The following is a 21658-nucleotide window of genomic DNA, read 5'->3' as shown; positions in this document are numbered from 1 at the left end:
GACGAAAGACTGCCATACTGGAAGACTGCTATACTGGAAGACCACCATAATGGAATAATTATTCCACCTGGGGGCGACGGAAAACTACCATAAGTTAAAACGTGACCATACAGTCATAATACTCGAAGGACATGAGTAAATTATGTCTATTATCTTAGAAAGAATTTGTATAAATAAGCAGCATACAAAGTCTTCTGATTCTAATTAATGTTTTAACTACAGGCCACTAGTTGAAATGAAATGCAATCTAGTGACCGAAAATCACAATTCCCTGACAACCGATGTAAAAAATTGCATTATTTATATGATATGTTTAAAATGCCACGACAGATTATCACTATCAGGTGTAAAGTCATCTATACTACTGAGGTGGCAATTCAATTGAGTTCATTTAATGTAATGTCTAACAAAAGAACAATAAAATAAACTTAAGATTTAATGATTTCACAAAAAAATTATTTTTATGTTACATCATTAATAATACCCACATTATATTTCTGATGGGCTATTGGGGTTCACCTTTCGTGGGCTGACTTCACTACTACTACCTTACTTCTTAATGACTGTGGTGTTGTTTTTGTAATGTTGGTGATGTTACAGGGTATTGTGATTCCAGCATTATATTTTAGCATGTGCTGTGAAAACCATTAGAAGAGTATTTTAACATATAGATGTACAGGAAAAAAAACAATTGCCATTAAGAATAGAAACAAAACAATCAGCATTTCCAAACTGTGAACTGTGAATACGGAATATTTGTTATACGTTACTTGGGAACGATTTACGTTTGCTGTTTAAGTTTTATGTACTGATTAAATAGTTGTGAAATTAGACCTATATTTTAACCGCCTCAATGACTAAGAAACCATTTAGAAATACTGTAATGAGCTGGTTAAGTGAAAACATTTCAGAATATTAATTTATGAAAGCCTTAAAATCATTTTTATGTATGTTTACCAGGGGAATAGCCTATTTACGATATTATTTTTCTTCTTATTCTGAAATTCTTGCTTGTCTGTAAACATATTAATAGCGAGGTCAATGCAGACGGCAAAACACAACGCCACAGTAGAGCGACAATGTGAAAGGAATTAGCCATGACCTACAGTACCTTTGAATATATATATATATATATATATATATATATATATATATATATATATATATATATATATATACTGTATAGAAGTCGCCAGCCCAGGTTAAAATTTCTAATACGGTTTTGAGGTAGTTGGTTAATTCACCGCCGCAATCGCCACCATCTCTAGGGCATCGACTTGTGGTGGTCCCTAGCGGACAAGTGTCGAACTCTTCAAACACCCCTTCCCCCTCCCGTTGAACGACCTTGAGCTGCAGTGAATGATAGCTGGAGGGTGCGGGGAATGACAGCGGGCGACAGCGCTGCGCTCTAACGTGTAAATAACAACTAAGACGATACAGGGCGTTACGGCAGCGCCCTGCAGCGGTGAAGTTCCCAAGCTACTCATCATACGCTCCTGAAAAACGTAGAGTAAACCCTATCCACTCGCGACTTCTATACAGTATATATATTCAAAGACAGTGCGGAACCATCCTACCAATTTTCTAGAAAATATCGGCGGGGCTATCGAGACTCACGGCCGTTGGTTTCACATGAAACTTCTATGTCAGCGAGTCGCTTTTAATGTAATGGTTTAAAATAAAAACTATAAAAACGAGAAACTGACTACGTGCTAAAATTTTTAATTCAAAACAGACACAAAATGGTAGCTTACTATTAATTTCAATTAATATTCGACGAAAATTCTGTTTAACATTGGCCTGTGATATGATAAATGAGATACCGAAGGCATAATATAAAAATTAATGTTTTTTGGTGAACGTAAATCTGTATTGCCCAGTGTTGTCAGTTCTCTATACACAATCACACGAATCACAGCGCTATCGCATCTGAGTCGTGACCTACACTGAACATAAATTTTTTTCCGAAACTAAATTAGAACTAAGAGTATTTGGTAGGTCTGTGTCCTTAACCTAATGTTAACAATTTCAGATAGTCGCAAGGTAAACTGTCCTGTCTACAATTGAGATGTCAGCTGTCCGAATCCAATCTACTGATTTATTAAGTAGTCACCAGAGGGCAGTAAATAGAAAGTGGCAAAATAAATGTTTTTAGATTTTTTAAAATAATTGTTTTCGTGAATTGTAAATGAGTAGGCAGCCACGTTTTGAATACTTATTTAACTTGTGAACGTTATCCTGCAAATGCTAACAAATTGAGACGTGTTTGGCCTTTGAAAACGGACAGCACTGATCAAGGCTTCTTACCACACTGTCCGTTATTATTTTTTTTGACGTGATAAGGTCTTATAAATTGATGATCGCCGGCTGCACGCACGAAAAAGCATGACTCATTGTCACGTTCCGCCTGAGCCTAGCGTGCAAGAACCGGCCAACCACCCTGCGAGAAAATCTTATATAATATCAAACAGGTTAAAGCGGGCTTTTTAAAAGCAGCGATTAAAAAAAATTGATTTATTTGTCCAATTTCATTATTTCAAATTAACAATTTATTGATATTGATTTTATTTCAGTTTATTTCTATAACTAATTGTTCGTGATTACATTTAAACAAAATTTTTAATTAAATTTGGAAAAACTGTAAATAATATTTGAAAATTAAAAAGTATGCAATTTTTTATCAATGTTTTCTTATGACGTTATCACGTAAAATTATCGTACGTAAACTGACTTTACAGACAACCCCTTTTTTTCTACATCTTTGAAACGGGATCCGGAAACAGCAACTATTATATCACGAGTGTTCTTCTTCCATGCTACCAAAGGACACAGATTGGGACAAAAAGTTCGGGTTGACCATTGTATTCTCGAACCAGAGGGATTCTAACCATCGCCATGACGTCAGAGGGTCGCGTGGACCAACCATTTTGGAGTACCTACAATAAACTCTCGATTATCCGTGATTAACCACCGATGCCCGAATAGTTGTAATCTGTAATACTTTTATGAATAAAATTGAATATTTTTTATTGAATTATCACTATTTTGTATGGATACAAAGAAAGAGTGAAATGAAATCTACAATTTAATTCATAAATTTACTTTTATTTGCACTCATTAATTCAAATATGTTTATTACTTTAACGAAGAGATTATTTTAACTATAACTTTTATACATGTTTGCTATTTAACTTCTTCCAATCTGTGCTATTCTGTTAAGGATAGGACGAAGATAGGAAAAGTAGGAAACGAATGGGAGTGTTTCAAGTTTAATGTGCCTCGAAAAAGTCAAATCGATGGTTGTTCCAATCGAGTGGAAGAGAGATAGATGTGGCGCAAGCGTACAATGAGCGTAACGGGATACAGTGTAACTGGACAATGTGCGTAACGGGACAATGTGCGTAACGGGACAATTTTTGGTGCGTGCAGCCGGCGTTCATCGATTTATTAGACGTTGTCACGTCAAAAAAAAAAACTACGTTTAGAGCCGCCCTCAAATTTGGGCCGCACCATATATTTGTCCTCAGTAGGATTCTGAGCACAAGTGAAGTCATTGTGTACTTGTGTCCCAGCTTACTGGAACGTAAACAATACGGCACTGTGTCCCCATGTGGCCTCTCTCCGTCTGCTGGAGTCGCAGCAGTCGACCACACCTCCCCCTCCACCCCCCACCACTTGTCTTTCGTTTTTTAACCCCTCGGCGGCAAGCCATCATTTATTTTCAGTTCCTTGTCTAGCGCGCAGAGAAACTTGTGCCGGGCTGGAGGATTGCATACGTAACTAGCACTTCAATACACCGATGCCCCGAGCCGTGCTTTTCGCGGACGTGACACTGGGAAGCAGTGGTGCCAACTCCTACAGAGTTTTCCCCCTAGATGTCGATTAAAAACCCCTAAAGTTTTCATTGTACACCCTGTTTGCCATCCAATTAAAACTCGCGTGCAGACAACAAACTAACGGACACAACCTCGACGTGTGACAACTGACAACGTGAAAAAGTTGAACGGTAAAAGTAAAAACGGAATTCTCTTGATCAGCAAGTTGTTGGTCGTAATTCAAAATTCGAAATAAAATACGCAAGTAGACAACAAACTAACGGACAGAACCTCAACGTGACAACGTGAAAACGTCGAACAGTAAAACGTTGTGAAAGTGAAAATGGAATTCGTTGCTCTTGACCAGCAAGTTGTTGTTGGTCGTAGCGCGAAATTTAGCCACCAGCGCCACTTGTGTTGCTGTTCTTTTTTCACTTTTCTCAAGATATACACTTTAATTTCACGCCCTCAAAAATTTTTCTTAAATAATGTATCCTCTAAAAAATCCTTCTAAAGATCCCCCTAAATAAATGTGCCCCCTAAATAAATGTGCCCCCTAAAAAAAAGTCCTTTACGCATTTTAGTTCCTCCTTAATTTTGGTGTAAAAACCCCCAAGTTGGCATCACTGCTGGGAAGGAAAGTTTCCCTCAATCAGCGCTAGCTGAAGAACACGTGAGCATCTTGCGAGGGCCGTGGCTGTAGCACAAGGAAACGATATTGTTGGCGTTGTGAAAACCTTTCGCTATACGTTACAAGGAAAAGATACTGTTTGCTGTCGTGAAAAACTGTCGCGATATGACAAGTGAAGATTGCCTTCACTTACATTCGCCAGTTCACGGTCGTTCACAACGGCCGAAGAGGGAAAGTTAGTTCGACACCGCTCAAGATAACATGGCGCGAACCGCGCACACACAAAATTCTGGCTTGTTTTTTTCCGACGTGAATACGTCTTTAAAATTGCTTCCACAGTGGGAGGCAATTCAAAAAACGAATGATAACAAAATCGGGTGATACAGTTTGGTGTTGCAGCTACATATCTATCATCTCCATCCAAAATATAATTACACCACTGGGTAGCTAAAGGATCAAAGAATTCGTTACGCTAAGTGAGGACTGTGTCGCATCGCGCGCGGTGGAGGGGGGAAGCGCCGCCATTTTGAGGTAATTTAACTGCGTTTCGAGATTTCCATTTAGTATAACTTTTGACTCGGAGAAGCTACGACGTTCGTTTTGAGTTTTGAGTTTCAATCGTCAGCTCTCGTCAAAATCTATCGATTGCGTATATAAAACATTAATGTAAAATAGTTACAGTGAATATATATGGTGTTAAATAAAAAAAGCGTATTTTATATTTTGTATAAAAGATACTACCTGTTACGTACACGTATTCACGTACAACACACGGCCGTGTCTATGACACAGCCACAGCCCATTTTGACGTGACGTCTAATAGATCGATGAACGCAGGCTGCACGCACGAAAAAGTGTCCCGTTACGCACATTGTTCCGTTACGCTGTGTCCCGTTACGCACATTGTACGCTTGCGCCGCATCTATCTCACTTACACTCGACTGTTTATAAAGTGAAGTGAAAAGTTAATGTGGTTTTCATTGCTTATTACAACAACAATTTCGGCAATAAAGGTTAATTATTCTTGCAATTTAAAAATCTGATTACTAGTATAATTTCAAGTATTTATTCTGTTATTATTAAAATGATTCAATTTTATTCATAAAGTATGCAATCATTTCATCAATTTTTTTGTTATGACGTTGTCACGTTAAACTATCGTCCGTAAACCGACTTTACAGACAACCAATTTTTTTCTTCTTTTCTTTCTGGCGTGTCTTCTTCCAGCCTGTCACGTCACTCACTGGGTCCTTCCGCGCGAAAAGCAGCGGCACGTGAAACGAACCAGACAGAGACTGCAGTCAGGGCAACCCCCCTCGGGTTCAAAGCGTGACAGATGTGACAGCTGAGGGAGGGGGTGACACGAAGTGTCGGACCGAGCAGTTTTTCTGACACGGCAACAGGGTGGTTGAAAAATATAGAACAACGGCCAAGTTAAAAAAAATGTGCCGGAGCGATGCCATCTGTTTTTTTCCACAGCTTCAGACTGCAACAAACTAAGAATTTTAACTTAATCCAAGCGCGGAAAAAGTCCAAAATAATCCGTGAGCCAGCAAGCAGAGGGATCTTGAAGTTAATACGTATCTGGATTTTAGCTCGTCGCGAACTGAATCCGGAAATTTTTCCAGTCCCAACGTGATATAAACAAACTTTGACTGTAGCAGTAAAACTTTTGACTGGCTGTTATTTTAACAAGCCTTTGATTGTGTGTGATTTTTTTTTAAAGCGGTTTAATAATGATGTTATATAGTATACACACACTATTTTCTGTTACAACATAGACTAGCTGAAAGTTAAAATACTGCAGTATCGTTTGTGTTTTGTGATTGGTCGAGTTTCTTTCAGGTTCAAGTCGATTTATTACAACACCAATCACAGTGATCCAGCACGGAAGCAAACTCGTCCTCAGTGGCTCGGTCAAATAAGGGCAAACGACTTCTCTCGCAGACGGCCCGCCAAATCACAAGGAAGGTAAAAAAGCTGGCGCGGGTGTACATTGTTGCAGTTCTCGCCACCTGCCGTGTCGAGTTGCAAGACTTGACGGGCTGCGAGTCGCCGCAGGGGCTCGGGGAGGAGGAGGGAGGGGGGGTCTATGGTTCTGGAAGGGCGCGTCTGGCCGGCCTTGTAGCGGTGACGTCACGGCGTCTCCGCGCTGATAAGTGGCGTCTGGGCGGCCGCGCGCCCAGTGGTTGCCCAGTGGTGTCTTCGCGCTGCTGCCAGGACCCCGCCGTCATGGCCCCGCCAGGTAGGCCGCAGGGGGGAGCTGAATTGTTGCCCCTTGGAAGGGCAGCCCTTCAGGATTTTTCTGACAGTGGTGTTTTTGAAAGGTTGTCTGAATTGTTGCCCTCTGGAAGGGCAGTCCTTCAGGATTTTTCGGACAGTGGCTAGTTTTTAAAGCGACTGGAAGGGCAGACATTCCAGTATCTTAAAATGTGTCTATTTTCGTAATTTTATAATCCTGAATTGTTGCCCCTTGGAAGGGCAGCCCATCAGGATTTTTATGACAGTGGTGTTTTTGAAAGGTTGTCTGAATTGTTGCCCCTTGGAAGGGCAGCCCTTCAGGATTTTTCTGATAGTGGTTACTTTTTAAAGCGACTGGAAGGGCAGCCCTTCGTGTATCTTATAATGTGTCTATTTTCGTAATATTATAATCCTGTATTGTTGCCCCTTGGAAGGGCAGCCCTCCAGGATTTTTTCTGACTGTAGTGTTTTTGAAAGGTTGTCTGAATTGTTGCCCCCTGGATGGGCAGCCCTTCAGGATTTTTCTAACAGTGGTTAGTTTTTAAAGCGACTGGAAGGGCAGCCCTTACAGTATCTTAAAATGTGACTATTTTCGTAATTTTATAATCCTGAATTGTTGCCCCTTGGAAGGGCAGCCCATCAGGATTTTTATGACAGTGGTGGTTTTGAAAGGTTGTCTGAATTGTTGCCCCTTGGAAGGGCAGCCCTCAGGATTTTTCTGACAGTAGTGTTTTTGTAAGGTTCTCTGAATTGTTGCCCCTTGGAAGGGCAGCCCTTCAGGATTTTTCTGACAGTGGTGTTTTTGAAAGGTTGTCTGAATTGTTGCCCCTTGGAAGGGCAGCCCTCCAGGATTTTTCTGACAGTGGTGTTTTTGAAAGGTTGTCTGAATTGTTGCCCCCTGGAAGGGCAGTCCTTCAGGATTTTTCGGACAGTGGCTAGTTTTTAAAGCGACTGGAAGGGCAGACCTTCCAGAATCTTAAAATGTGTATATTTTCGTAATTGTATAATCCTGAATTGTTGCCCCTTGGAAGGGAAGCCCGTCAGGATATCTTTAACAGTGGTGTTTTTGAAAAGTTGTCTTAATTGTTGCCCCTTGGATGGGCAGCCCTTCAGGATTTTTCTGACAGTCGTTAGTTTAGTTTAGGTTAGGTTAGGTTAGGTAAGGTCACTTTACAAACTAACCACTGTCAGAAAAATCCTGAAGGGCTGCCCTTCCAAGGGGCAACAATTCAGTCGCCCCGGCCGCAGGAACTCCGTGGCCCCCACGAGTGTGGAGGTCCGGGCCCAGCACTACGCAATTATTCTTAGCCGCGTTGAGCGATTTTCGGTAGAGGCAAAACTTGTGGGTTCGCGTCACCGACATGCCAGTGACGTGTTGCGCCAGACTGGAGAATCGCAGCGGCCTGTGTACATGTATACGCATATACACACTAATACATTGTATATACTCGACTGTATCATGTGCGTGTTGGACTTTTTTTTTTTTGGACGGGTAAAATCTTGTCAGCTCGCATCACCGACATACTGTAGTAGCAGTAAGTGAAGTTAATTTGACCACGATAATACATGACCTAGGTCTGACATCACTGGTAAATCATACGCTAGAGACCTGCAAAATTCGCGGATTCATTTCGTGATATGCTACAATTCAAATAATTATACCTTAGCGCTGCTTCTGCAATTGGTTCACTGTTAATCTGGAGTAATGAGGGCCAGTTAGAGACCCTCGCTCAAAGAAGTGTCGAATCACAGACACTCGGTCGAGACGACTCACAAGTCAGCAGCCAATGAACAGGTGGCATTTGCCCGAGTGTGTAGAGTGTAGTAGAGTCTATCTTGGAGGTCATTGAATCCGCGAATTTTGCAGGTCTCTAGTCATAGCTAGGTAATGAGTTTTTACGTAATTTTGACATGCCACTGACATCTGTTGTGACTAAAAAATTATGTAAGGATAAATAATATCATGCTGACGTCGTACTGACATAATACCAAAATCATTTTCTTACGTACATTTGACGTAGAAATGATGTCATATTACACTTTAAAAACAAAGTTTTAAGTTTTCACTTATGTTGACAGTCCCCATGACAGGCTTTTTTTTTTTTTTCTTTTAATAATTTTGATGAGAAACGTCTTTGCTGAGGGGGCTGCGATTTTTGAGCGTTAAGATAATTCCGATCGAACGCAGGGAACAGTCAGGTATGTGGTGGGGGAAGCGGTGGAGGAGGAGAGTGCGTCGGCGGCGACGCCACTCCAACGCATGTGGTAATTGTTATGAAAAAAATAATTTTGTAAATATCAAGTTTAGTTTCAACTTACAAAATAGTTACCATAGTACCTGTATTTTCAGTTTGAATTATATTCTGAAAAGAGTCTGGATGAGAAATAACCACGCAGTTATAATGTAGCACGCGACTGTAATATAGGGGGCCCGTGTCTGATCCTGGGTCCAGGGCCCGTGATAGAATGTGGAGGCCATGAGGTCCTCAGAATGTGGAGGCCATGAGGTCCTACGAGCACGCAGACCGCGTCCAGCTCAGACTAGTGATGTGTCGTTCGTAAACGATTCGTTCAAAAAGTTTTTTTTTTGTTCATTGTAACTCATGATAACTAATGGCCAATTAGGTTAGGTTAGCTACATTATAAATACTTTAAAACATTGTGGACGGTTGATTTGGTTAGGATAGCTACATTAAAGATACTGTGAAATCATGTAAACGGTTTCCTAGCCCTGGATAGCTACATATTAAATAGTTATTTGCTAAGCAACCATAAAATGATTTTACAGTATTTTCAATGTAGCTATACTTACCTAATATAACCAACCATCCACAATGTTTTAAAGTATTTATAATGCAGCTAACCTATTCTAATCTACCGCAAAATTTAATGCCACACCGGTTCATACAATGAGATAGAACGGAAAAAGTTCGGGGAACTTCGGGCGTGGCTCTCTCGTCTGTGAAATGAAGGCTTCCCTATTACAACAGCCAGTCGCCTCCATCCGTCGGTCACGTGACCTGAAGCCAATCGGATGCATGGCCCCCACCCACCCTGGACCCAGGATCGTTGACCCGGGGGGGGGGGGGGGGGGTCAATCTTACAGTCACGCACTACATTACAATTGCATAGTTATTTCTTACCTACACTCTATTTAGAATGTTATTTAACCTGAAAATAACCAGGGTTTAATTATTGTTACTATTTTATAAGTCAAAAGTAAGCTTTGTTTATAAAACTCTTTTTTTATTTTAAAATAACCACAGCAAGTATTTATATTTATTTCACTCACTAAGATAGAAATGTAAATAGTTACATAAAAAAATAAAATTAGCTATAGGTGTGTATAATCTTCTAAAATTACATTGGATAAAAAATATTCAATTTTTTTTTCTAGTTTGTAAAAAATTATAATATTTAAACATTTAAGAATAAACAGGGCTGGGCCCAGGCCCTGGACCCAGGGTCCACCCAGCACCACCCTGGAGGGGGCCATGGTCGGATGGCTCGAAAAATTATCTCCACCCGTGCGTCAAACGCTTGGCGCGCTCTTAACTTTTGACTGACGGATTGAGACGGAAAAAAATTGGCGGATTCAGTGGCCTCCAGGATATACTCCACGATCCTATACACACTCGGGCGAAGGTCACCCGCTCATTGGCTGCTGACTTGTGAGACGTCTCAACTTGGTGACTCATGTTCCTATACTTCTGTGGTTGAGGGATGGATGGGATAGAGACCGGAAAAATTCGCGGATTCATTTCGTGATATACTAACATTCAAACAATTATACCTTTGAGCTGCTTCTGCCATTGGTTCACTGTTGATCTGGAGGACTGAGGGTCAATTAGAGATGCTCAACCATGGAAGTATCGAATCACAGGCCACCCAGTCGAGACGACTCACAAATAATCATCCAATGAACAGGTGACATTTGCCTGAATGTACAGATGATTTTGGAGGCTATCCTAGTGGTCATTGAACCCCGCGAATTTTTCCTGCCTCTATGGATCGATGATACTGCTGTTGCACCATATTGAAAGAGAAAAAAATTATTTTGTGTATAATAAATATGAACAGGAAAAAACTGAGCGTTTTCGATGGCCTTCCCGACAGACTGCACAATGTTAAAAAATTTCATGTTGAATTTACGAAGAACGATGTTTACAAATTATCCAGGGATCTTCGTAAATTTACGGGTTGTCTTCGAAAATTTACGGTACTGAGTTGGCTTATTTTATAAATCAACAATAATAATCAAATTATATTAACAAAACGTTCCAAATTTTGTTAAAAGTATAGCAGAACCCTTCGTTTTTTGACGTGACAACGTCTAATAAATCGATGAACGCCGGCTGCACGCACGAAAATAATGTCCCATAACGCACATTGTCCCGTTACGCAGTGTCCCGTTACGCTCATTGTACGCTTGTTCCACATCTATCTCTCTTCCACTCGATTGGAACAACCATCGATTTGACTTTTTCGAGGCACATTAAACTTGAAACACTCCCATTCGTTTCCTATCTTTCCTATCATCGTCCTATCCTTAACAGAATAACACAGATTGGAAGAAGTTAAATAGAAAACATGTAAAAAAATTATAGTTAAAATAATATCTTCGTTAAAGTAATAAACATATTTGAATTAATGAGTGCAAATAAAAGTAAATTTATCAATTAAATTGTAGATATCATTTCACTCCTTCTTTGTATCCATAAAAAATATTGATGATTCAATAAAAATGATTCAATTTTATTCATAAAAGTATGCAATCATTTCATCAATGTTTAGTTATGACGTTGTCACGTTAAACTATCGTCCGTAAACCGACTTTACAGACAACCAATTTTTTTTTATACACGCTTGTGTTTGCTGTTTACAACGAAAACACTAAACTCTAAGTCGGAATCAGGGGAGTTCCTACAAAGACCCAGACGTCTGTGATTACGAAGAAAACTTCGTTTATTTCAGTTTGATTCTTCTTAAATTGACGATAATTTCTAACAGTGCACGATCCTCGTTATACTCTGAGAAAATAGCGCAAGTTGATTGGCTGCTGGCTTGTGAGTCGTCTGACCTGGTTTGTGATACTTCTTTGGTTGAGGTTTTCTCATTGGGACAGAGTCATAAAGATGAACAGCGAGCCAATAGCAAGAGCAGCTTAAAGGCCTTGGTAAAGGTGTATTTAGTTAAATTTTAGCATATCGTCGAATTATTCCCCGAATTTTTCCGATCTCTAACAACAAAGCATTGAGCGGATCTTATGATGAACGCAAAGGTCTGGTTTGTTTGGCTGCACTTAAACTAGCTTTTGGTCACGACGGACTCTGCCAGTTTATTTGTAATATCTAGGGGTATGCACATTTCGCGAAAAGATTGCGAGACTAGATGAAAGTTAAAACTCTATTGCATCGTCTGTGTTTCATGATTGGGTGAGTTTCTCCCAGGTACATATCGATTGTAACAACACCAATCACAGTGATTCAGTGCGGAAGCAAACGCGTCCTGAGTGGCTCGGTCGAACAAGGCAACGACTTCTCTCGCAGACGGCCGCCAATCACAAGGAAGAAACCACAGGTGCGGGTATACATTGTTGCAGTCTAATAGGCTTTTAATTTTATTCGTAGAGACGGGAAAAATTCGCGAATTCATTTCGCGATAGGCTAAAATACAAATCGTTATAACTTAGTGCTACCTTTGCTATTGGCTCACAACTCACCTGGATGTCTCTGTACCAATGAGAAACACCCAACCAAAGCTTTATCGAATAACAGGCTGCTTCGCTGGAACGTCTCACAAGACAGCAGCCAATGAGTGGGTGACATTTGACCGAGTGTACGTAGAACTATGGAGTTCATCCTGCAGGTCAATGAACCCGCGAATTTTTCCGGTCTCTATTTATTCGCGAAAAATGCCTGTCCCTACGGTCATGGAAAAATTTCTTTATATATATGTTATTGTTTTCTTCGTATCGCATGCATGTAGGCCAAAATGCGAGTGGCATACAACACCCAGAGACGACTAATGTCGGTTAACTCCGCGTGTAAAACTCTTGCTGACTGCTCGCCCGGGCAGAGATCACGCCGATCCTCAGGCCTCACTGGTGCGCAACCCTGGTGTTGCCTCAGTGCCGCGACCCTGCGACCGTTCCCCGACCAGCGAAGAAACTTTCCCGAGCCGCCGTCGCTTGAATGTGACTTTCCCGCCTTTCACGAGCCGCGCCGCGCACTTCGCAACACGCGGTGACGCGCGCCTGTCGCGACCTGCTTCCGACACGCGGTGACGCGTGCTTCCACGTTACTGCGGGCGCGCGCTGTCCTGACCCCCGCACCAAGGGCGCCCATATGATAATTTGTAGGGGGGGGGCCAGACTTAGGGGTATGAAGTATTTTTAATATTTTGGAAGACTTAACTGCGGCTTGTTACTAGCCATAAAATAGTTCCAGTTCTGACCCTGTTAAAATTTTTTGTCCTGTTACTAAAATAATAGACCACAGTACTCATTCGCCATAAAAAAATCTTTATTGGCTACTTTATTAATTAAATATTAACTATTTTATTGAAACAAATGAATTTTTAGAAACACAAATGCAGGAATAGAGTCCTTATACTTTTGAAGCGTCTCGGGTACACGGATATCAAGAATACAGTCCTTCAACTAATTGCTCTCTTTACCCCTAAATAAATGTCGCGTACAAATTAAATTAAAATAATTATAAAGTTTAAAACGTGTTGATCAAAAGATTCAACTTTGGGAGAGAAACGATTTGAGTATGTTATCACAGTCAGAAAACAGTTGTTTTTAAATGTAACACCTGAACTACGCTTATAATTACAGTCAAAAATTGTTTCACAATTAAATGAATATTACTATGTTTCGATATGAATCATAATTGCTTATCATTTAAAATTAGCACAGATGGATTCAGTAGTAAAGCACAGAAAAAATTAGTTTATTATTAAACTAGACTATTTAACCAAACAGTATTTAGATGTTAAGGAATTAAGTGACACCAAAACCAATGAAAATAATCGAAAATTTCTAAATGCTGACATAACTCATATATCAGCTTTCCACAGAAGAGTTTAGTTCGGCGCAATTAATCCACACAAAACAACTGGACATACTATGTCGACGCGTATTTTAAGAATATAAGAAGATCCACATCGCAGTATAATTTTTTTTTTTCGTGTCGTGTGGTGCGGGCCCCCATTTGTGGTGCGGGCCCATAGGCTACAGCCTAGATAGCCTGCGCGTAAATACGGCATTGATAAACCCTTAAATAACATGTTCAGAACTTAACTTCAGAATTAAGAGTACATTAGAACCTCGATTTTACGGAGCCCGGACTGAACGAAGCCGCGATTTTACGAATACATTTTTTTCAGGAACCATCTAAAATTCGGAAAATTTGACACCAAAATATATTTTTAAAAAAATTAAAAAAACACTATGAAAACATATAAAGATATTAATTTTTAATGCACAGCGTATTCATATTTTAAAGCTAATACAACAGCCATTTACCGTTAGTGAATATTGTATAAGTTATTGCGGCATCAAACTCAAAATCGAAAAGAAAAAATGGACTAGGTACACTTTATTTGTCGCAAAGTTCGAAATTTCTTAGATTGAAAAATTATGCCAAGGCTGTAAAAATATTTATTTTACCGCAAATGAACTATACTCAACATTCCTTACCCATTCCAACATTTCCAGCTCGTGAACATAGCAACTGAGCTTGAAACCTTGAGAAGCGTGAGAGAAAGAAACGATATTGAGTAGCTACTTCCTCTCCTTTCCGCTAATATCCAGCAACCCAAGCCATTAGGCATTATCTTGACAATTTTCGCATTAATTACCTTCGCTGCATCGGTTTCCCAGTAAAAAACGCTCAAAAATGGTATAAGTGACGCAGCAAGTAGACGTGACGAGCGGATTTTCAACTAAGCTTTTTTTTAACTTACTATACAAACAAATAATTCCCTATGGCTATCACAAATTCAAGGGCTTCTCGCACTAAAATGTACTGTGTTTTTAATGAATGTCTGTCGTTAAAGAGCAGCGTTTTTTTTCACCAAATAAGCCTATGATTAAAGACCGTAAAAATTCGCGGATTCCTTTCGAGACAGGCTGGAATCCAAACTCGTTTAGCTTAATGCTGCGTCAGTGATTGGACCGCAATTTACCTGAAGGACTCTGAGCCAATGGCAAACACTCAACAAAAGAAGTATCGAATCATAAGAATCGCAGTAAACAGTTTCCCCGAGTCGGTAGCCAATGACCATGTGATAGTTGCCAGAGTACATAGGAGAATCGTTTAGTCTATCCTAGTGGTCATTGAAACCGCGAATTTTTCCAGTCCCTACCTATGATCACTTTTATGAAACAGTACAGGTGTACACTGAACTGTGTGCTTGTTCTCCTCGATTATGTTACTAAAAGTGCGTTCATTAATATTTTTCAAGCTGATTTGTTAAAGATTAACTGATAAATATGATAAGGTGAAGTCCATAAAAATGCAAGGCAGGGAATTCTTCCAGCTCATCAACCCGACCCTGGATAGTCTCGTCTGTGTTCAGTCGTCTCTGGCAAGGAGTGGACAAGTTTGCAAACTCAAATATAAATTTATTTTAGTAACACGCGTCTTACGAAAAGGAAAGATATCCAAGAAAGGCATGTCGGACAACCTACTGTCACCACACAAAAGTTAACATGATGCAATGCGTGGTGCAACTGTGTTTAGTCGCTGTGATGTCGCTTTTATATCACTCGTGCAATGAAGCAAGTTGTGGAATGTTAAAAAAAAAAATAAGGGGAGGGCAGAGGGCAGACAGCAGTCATTGTTTTTACTATTTAATATTATATATATTCCGTTCAATAAATTATAACATGTATCTTCACAGGGTGGGGTGTTTGAAATTTTATGAAGATAACGATTTTACGAATGCAATCCAAGCGACTGTGAGCATACGTAAAATCGAGATTCCAGTGTAAATTGCTTTAGAGTCTACTGAAGGTAGCGGAATCCTTATCCCTTTAAACACTTTTGAAGGGAAAAAGTGGTTTTCCTCTAAATTAAAAATTCCAACATAAATTTTACGTTGTAGACTTTTCTGAACAATAATTCTTATTTGAGTAACTTTAAAGGTGTTAGCTTACCTTAAAAATTGTGAATATTCTGAGCGGATGTGACGAATGAGGAAAACTAAGAAACACTACATAATAACAATGGTTTTTATCTTTACACTTTTCACTTATTTATTTGCACTTAAGTTATTTATACTGACTGAATACACTAAACTAAATCTAGACCAGATGCATAAAACTGTAGGTAGACCTAAAGACTATTGAAAAATCTCTGTTTTGAGATGTTATTTGTGAACATACACATTATTATGACGAAAAAGTAGCAAAACATTTCGCCGTCTACAAGCACATGTCAACTGTCGCGTCGTCTAACTCTGACTGGTCTAAATCTGTTGTGTTGTGTTATCGCGCGAGCTTGGGTAGGAATACGAAGGGGAATGACTCGCCACGGGCGTTGCGCTTGAACAGCGTTTTCTCCCTGTACACAACACCTTATATCGCAGCAGCAGAAACTAATGCTTGAACTAACATAACAAATGAAATAGACATGTAAAAAACGATATACAATAATATCTTCGTGTTGAATCACTTCTACATAATACCGAATTTAAATAATTTTCTTTAAAGTAAAACACCTGACTACACTATATTTTTTTCCTTCCCTGAAAGCTAGGGGGGGGGCCACGGCCCCCCCCTGCCCCCGGGTATGGGCGCCCTTGCCCCGCACTGCTCTGGAATACTGCAGGCGCGCGTTGTCGTGCACCCCCCCCCCCCTCCTTCCCGCACTGTATTGACCCCCTGATGTCCTGCAAACCCGCACAAATTAATTTTAATTTATTAATTTCAATTATTTACTAAATAATAATGTGATGAGTTAAGGTTTAAAATGCAAACAAATCATTCTCATAGGAATATAACCTCACTTACATAAATACACTTGGAAAAGTTTATAAATACAATTTATATCACAAATATTCTAAAGACTAATTTTTTTTATTGTATGGACCTGTATTCAATAAAAATCACTAACGTTATGGTTTAAAAGTATAGATATATTTTTTTATTTATATGTACCTAGCCGTTTTTCATCCTGTCAAGTTTGTTTCACGCTGCGCGCGCATCGTAAAAATTAATTCTCATCGCGGTGTTTGTATTCCTTGTTGTTGTTGTTGTTGTCTATGGTTCGCCGGCCATGCACGCAGGGCTGCCAACCCTCGGCTGAACAATGACCCGGATGCACGGCTGCATTAGCGCCTGAGGCCCGAGACGCGAGGACGCGACCCAAGGCAAACAGACCCGCCTCTAGTCACGTGCTGGCCTCTCGGGAGCTTCGTGAAAAAGTCTGGTTCTTGCACCAAGCCCAGCGACCGTCATATTACAGATTATAGCGTAGAGACCTGTAAAATTCGCGGATTCATTTCGCGATAGGATAGAGTCCCAATACTTTTGACATTATTTTGCTTCAGTGATTGGGCCACAATTTATCTGAGGGACTCTGGGCCAATGAAAAATCTTTAACAGAAGAATTAGCGAATCACGATCATTCCAGTCAACAGGTGTTACGAGTCGGTAACCAATCGGCCAAATCTGCTGTCGCTGACAAACAGTTTTGTTTTGATCACCGCGAAATATTTAGAAGGTTAAATACTCAGCTTATAATTTTGTGTCGTGGAGTCTATCCTTTAGGGATTTGAAATCGCGAATTTTTCCGGTCTCTAGTTATAGGTAGTGGCATGTGCTTTACGCGGAAAAGTTGTTTAAGAGGCCAGCGGTGTTGAGTTCGTTAATGTACATGTTTACTGTCGAAAAAAAAGCGTCACGAGTTGTTGCAGTCTAATGAGCAGATTTCATCAAGAAAAAATAACTGCTCCTTATGATTTTGGAATTTTTGACGTGATAACGTCTTATAAATCGATGAACGCCGGCTGCACGCACGAAAAAGCATGACTCATTTTTCACGTTCCGCCTGAGCCAAGCGTGTAAGCGAGAGCGCAGAACAAGTGATAGACAGGCAGGATCGGCTTGTGACGCATCTATCTCTCTTCCACTCCATCGGCCGATGCGTCCGAGTAGAAGAGAGACAGCGGCAGCACACAACCTACACGTGAACTGTTTTGTCAAATGTTTATAAAGTGAAGTGAAAAGGTAATGTGGTTTCCATTGTTTATTACAACAACAATTGCGGCAAAAAAGGTAATTAATTCTTGCATTTTAAGAATTTTATTAGCGATATAATCTCATATATTTGTTCTTTGATTGAAAAAAGTAGCATCGGTCGGCGATTGCAGTAATAATAGGTTATGTAACAATTTTGAATAAAAAATTATTATCTCATATAAACGATCGTATGAAAGGTCAACTGCTTTTATTTAGTATTCAATGAAAAAAATTGTAATTTTCAATTAACTCCTTCTTTGTATTATTCCAAATAATGATAATTCAGTGATAATTCAATTCAATTCATGAAAGTATGCAATTTTTCATCAATTTTTTCTTATGACGTTATGTTGTAAAATTATCTTCCGTAAACTGACTTTACAGACAACCCCCCCTTTTCCCCCCTCATTTTTGTTTGATAATTACAGATTTTCAATATGGCGGCCAAAATGACCGACAAGATGACGGACTCTACGAACTGGTGATGGACACCACTGCGCTGTAGCGGTTAATGAATAAACCAATATGGTGGCAGCACACACACAAGACGGCTGCCATGACATTACACTGTCGGAAGTAATGGCCTTGTATGCCTTGGTAGTAGGGGTGGGAGGAGTCAGTAGGCTTTTAGTCGTCTGTGATTCTGTACTTATTTTGTTGAGAGTTCCTCATTGGCCTCGAGTCCTCCAAATAAACCACAGCAAATAAGCCATTAGCAGGGGCAAATTGAAGGTATGCGTTTTTTTTTTTTTTTTTTTTAAGTTTTAGCTTGGCGAAAAGTTGATTTGCGATTTATATTTTTTTTCGGGTGCTACCCATCACTGCTAGTTGGCCCTTGTTCCGAAGACAGAAGGGCTGACTGTCGCGTATTGTTGAAGCTCGGGTACTAGCCTGCTGAGCTAGTAGAGGTTGGATAGGCCTCGGCTGGATCACGAGCAACTGGGTGACCGAGGGGTCCCAGGAATGTGAGAGGTATGGTTCCGTGACGGCTCCACTCAGATTCCTCAGAGGGGGCTGGCTCTGTAGGTGGTCTGGTGGTTCACGGCGGAGCTGGGGGCGGGTCGATGGGACCGAAGTTGCGACGGGTCTCCTCAACCTCCCGTCCCAGCCGTGCGCTCACCAGTAAGGGGTCGTGCATTAATCACGTGATGTTTTTTTAGCAACTTTTTAACCCCCCCCCCTCCCCCCTAGTGATTTGTGGTGAGGTTTCAGACTTACCCCCCCCCCCCCAATAAATCACGTGTAATTTTTGGTACAAAATATTTTTAAAAATTTCAGAATATTATCTTTAAATATAGGTATAGGCCTAATCTAATTTAATTATGGAAAATTAAGCACAGTGATAAAAATGTCCAGACACACATTAAGGTTGCAGGTTTATTCTCACTGGCATAAAAATAATAAAGGAAAGGCTTATATGTGATTTAAGCATGTATTCGGCGCCAAAATCACAGTCTTACTGGCGACTGGCAATCCGAGCCGGGTGGTTCATGTTGCGGCGGGCGGGGATATTGTTGCCTGGCTACAGCGAGTCATAAGTCACGCGTCGCTTTTCGGTTTAGTAGAAATCGGGCGAAAAAATAAATACACGTGATATCTCTCTACACCACCCCTCCCCCCTTGTGATATTTCGTGATTTTTCCCGACCCCCTCCCCCCCCCCCCCCCTTTCGAGCCTCACGTGATTAATGGACGATCCCTAACATGCCGCGATTGGAAATGGCGAATCTATTTCCCGGTTCTCGGAACCCATGTTAGACAAGGTTAACAGTGTCTGGCATGTAAAAGACCCATCTTTCCTCCTAACCAGGACCACGCCCTAACGGGATTACATGCCTGGGGGAGTATCGATGAACTTCAGAGGCGTGAACCTAAAGTACATGTCGCGTATTGTTGCAGGGTCGCTGCTCGCCTGCTGCCTGCTGGCGCTGACGTCACGTCCGCTGGTCGCCAGGACGACTTCCGGTCGGCCGCACATCGTCTTCATCGTGGCCGACGACCTGGTGCGTGTCTCCCCCCCCACCCCCCACCCTCTTCCCCCCTCCAACACCCTCGGGCGGTCCCGAGGCGTGTGCGGCACACGTGAACCGTTTAACACCGTTGAACATTTTATGCAAATCGTTCCTGTCCTTACGCATTTGGTGCAATATTTTTTTTTTTTTAAATACATATTTGCAATGTAATGTTTTTTTTTAAAACATGTTTTTATAAATGTAAATGATTAAAATCGATTTATTTGTTTACAAGTTATGAAATTTTTACAGATTTTAGAAAAACAGAACACTAATACATTTTGTTACGCGAAAAAAAATTTGTAGACAGTAAATTATCTTTGATCTCAAGGTAATATTATTATTTTTTAATAATAACCTGTTTATATGATCTCTAAATAAAAAATTAAAACAAAGAAGGGACCACATTGGAATATTTGTTTTTAAAAAATAATTTTCATACGAATTAATTAAGAAAATTTAGCCTTACATATCCCCAAATTGAAAAAAAAAAAAAAAAGTATATACCTACTTTCCGTAAAAACTAAGCCTGAGTTCGTTAGTTTGTTTTCGGCTTAAGATAGCGCATCAAACTCCTTTTTTCTGGTACCGTTAATGTAAAAATAATTTCATTACAATGTTGTCAAATTCAAAATTATAAAAGCAATGTATGAAATTACTTTCTTTGTTCTATTTTTCTTTAATAAATATGTCAAGAGGTAATTAAAAACTATACAACAACAAGACACCAGAATTTCGTAATAGTCCTAAACTTTTGACGAGTAGGCCTAATGTATCTTGCTTGTCTCGAATACCTCCGTCCCTCTGACAGCTGCAGGGTCGCGGCAGATCAGTCCATGTTCGGTGTCACGTGTCTTGTCTTGGATGTGACAGTTCTCAAGAATAGTACCAATGGAACCTAGTTCCCAAACCGCCATCTTGGATTGTGACGACTTGCCCGACATATTGGATTGTGACATCACGGCCGCAAGTGAAATTTACCTTGGTGGCCATCTTGTATGTCCTTGAACCTTGCCGTCATCTTGGAGTCTGCCGTTTAGAATTCCGCCATATAATTCCTCCGTGGAGGAAGGGCCCATGGTCATTTTTGCCCTCACTGTGTTCGAACTAAGGACTCCAAGATCCATGACATAAGCGCGTTTTAAAGTAAAATTTTATTAAAATTGTATATAAATTATATTTTAAAATTTTATTTTTTTCCCCTTTTTCATAATAATTACTGATTTTTAATAGGGCGGATGTGGCGACATCAATCCAAAATCGTGGAAAGTTCTAGAAATAAAAATGGCGGTATCCAAGATGGTGGCCGCGGTCAAGATCAAGAGTACCTAAGATGGCCACCAAGGTTAAAAGTCATGGTCATCCAAGATGGCAGCCGCAACGTTATAATCAAAGATGGCGGTCGGCACTCGCCCGGACCCAAGTTCAGTAAAATCATTTATTTTTTTATTTTTTTTCTAGCGAATACTCACATTGGATATATTAGACGAATAAATTAAAGAAAAAAATATAATGAACCCAAGAGTTTTGCCAATCCTGGTCAGTTATTAGTAGGGGCAGGCATTTTTCGCGAAAAGATCTGAACACCTATTAGACTGCAACAAGGTATACCCGCACCAGCGGTTTCTTTCTTGTGATTGGCGGCCGTCTGCGAGAGAAGTCGCTGCCTTATTTGACCGAGCCAATCAGGACGCGTTTGCTTCCGCACT

General features: G+C 40.3%; 1 protein-coding gene across 1 annotated transcript in view; it reads left to right on the top strand.

Annotated features, from left to right (window-relative positions):
• Positions 1–6636: 6636 nt before the first annotated feature.
• LOC134535156 (arylsulfatase B-like) overlaps positions 6637–21658 on the top strand; it is a 40414-nt gene continuing 25392 nt past the window's right edge. Inside the window, exons 1-2 of the mRNA XM_063374142.1 lie at positions 6637–6691; positions 19837–19940. Of these exons, the coding sequence (XP_063230212.1) occupies positions 6679–6691; positions 19837–19940 (117 nt within the window). The 5' untranslated portion in view covers positions 6637–6678. The remainder of the gene's footprint in view (positions 6692–19836; positions 19941–21658) is intronic.

The sequence above is a fragment of the Bacillus rossius genome, chromosome 8, assembly GCF_032445375.1.
Source record: "Bacillus rossius redtenbacheri isolate Brsri chromosome 8, Brsri_v3, whole genome shotgun sequence".
NCBI lineage: Eukaryota > Metazoa > Arthropoda > Insecta > Phasmatodea > Bacillidae > Bacillus > Bacillus rossius.
Note: the sequence above shows the minus strand (reverse complement) of the source record. Positions and strands in the feature narration are given on the sequence as shown.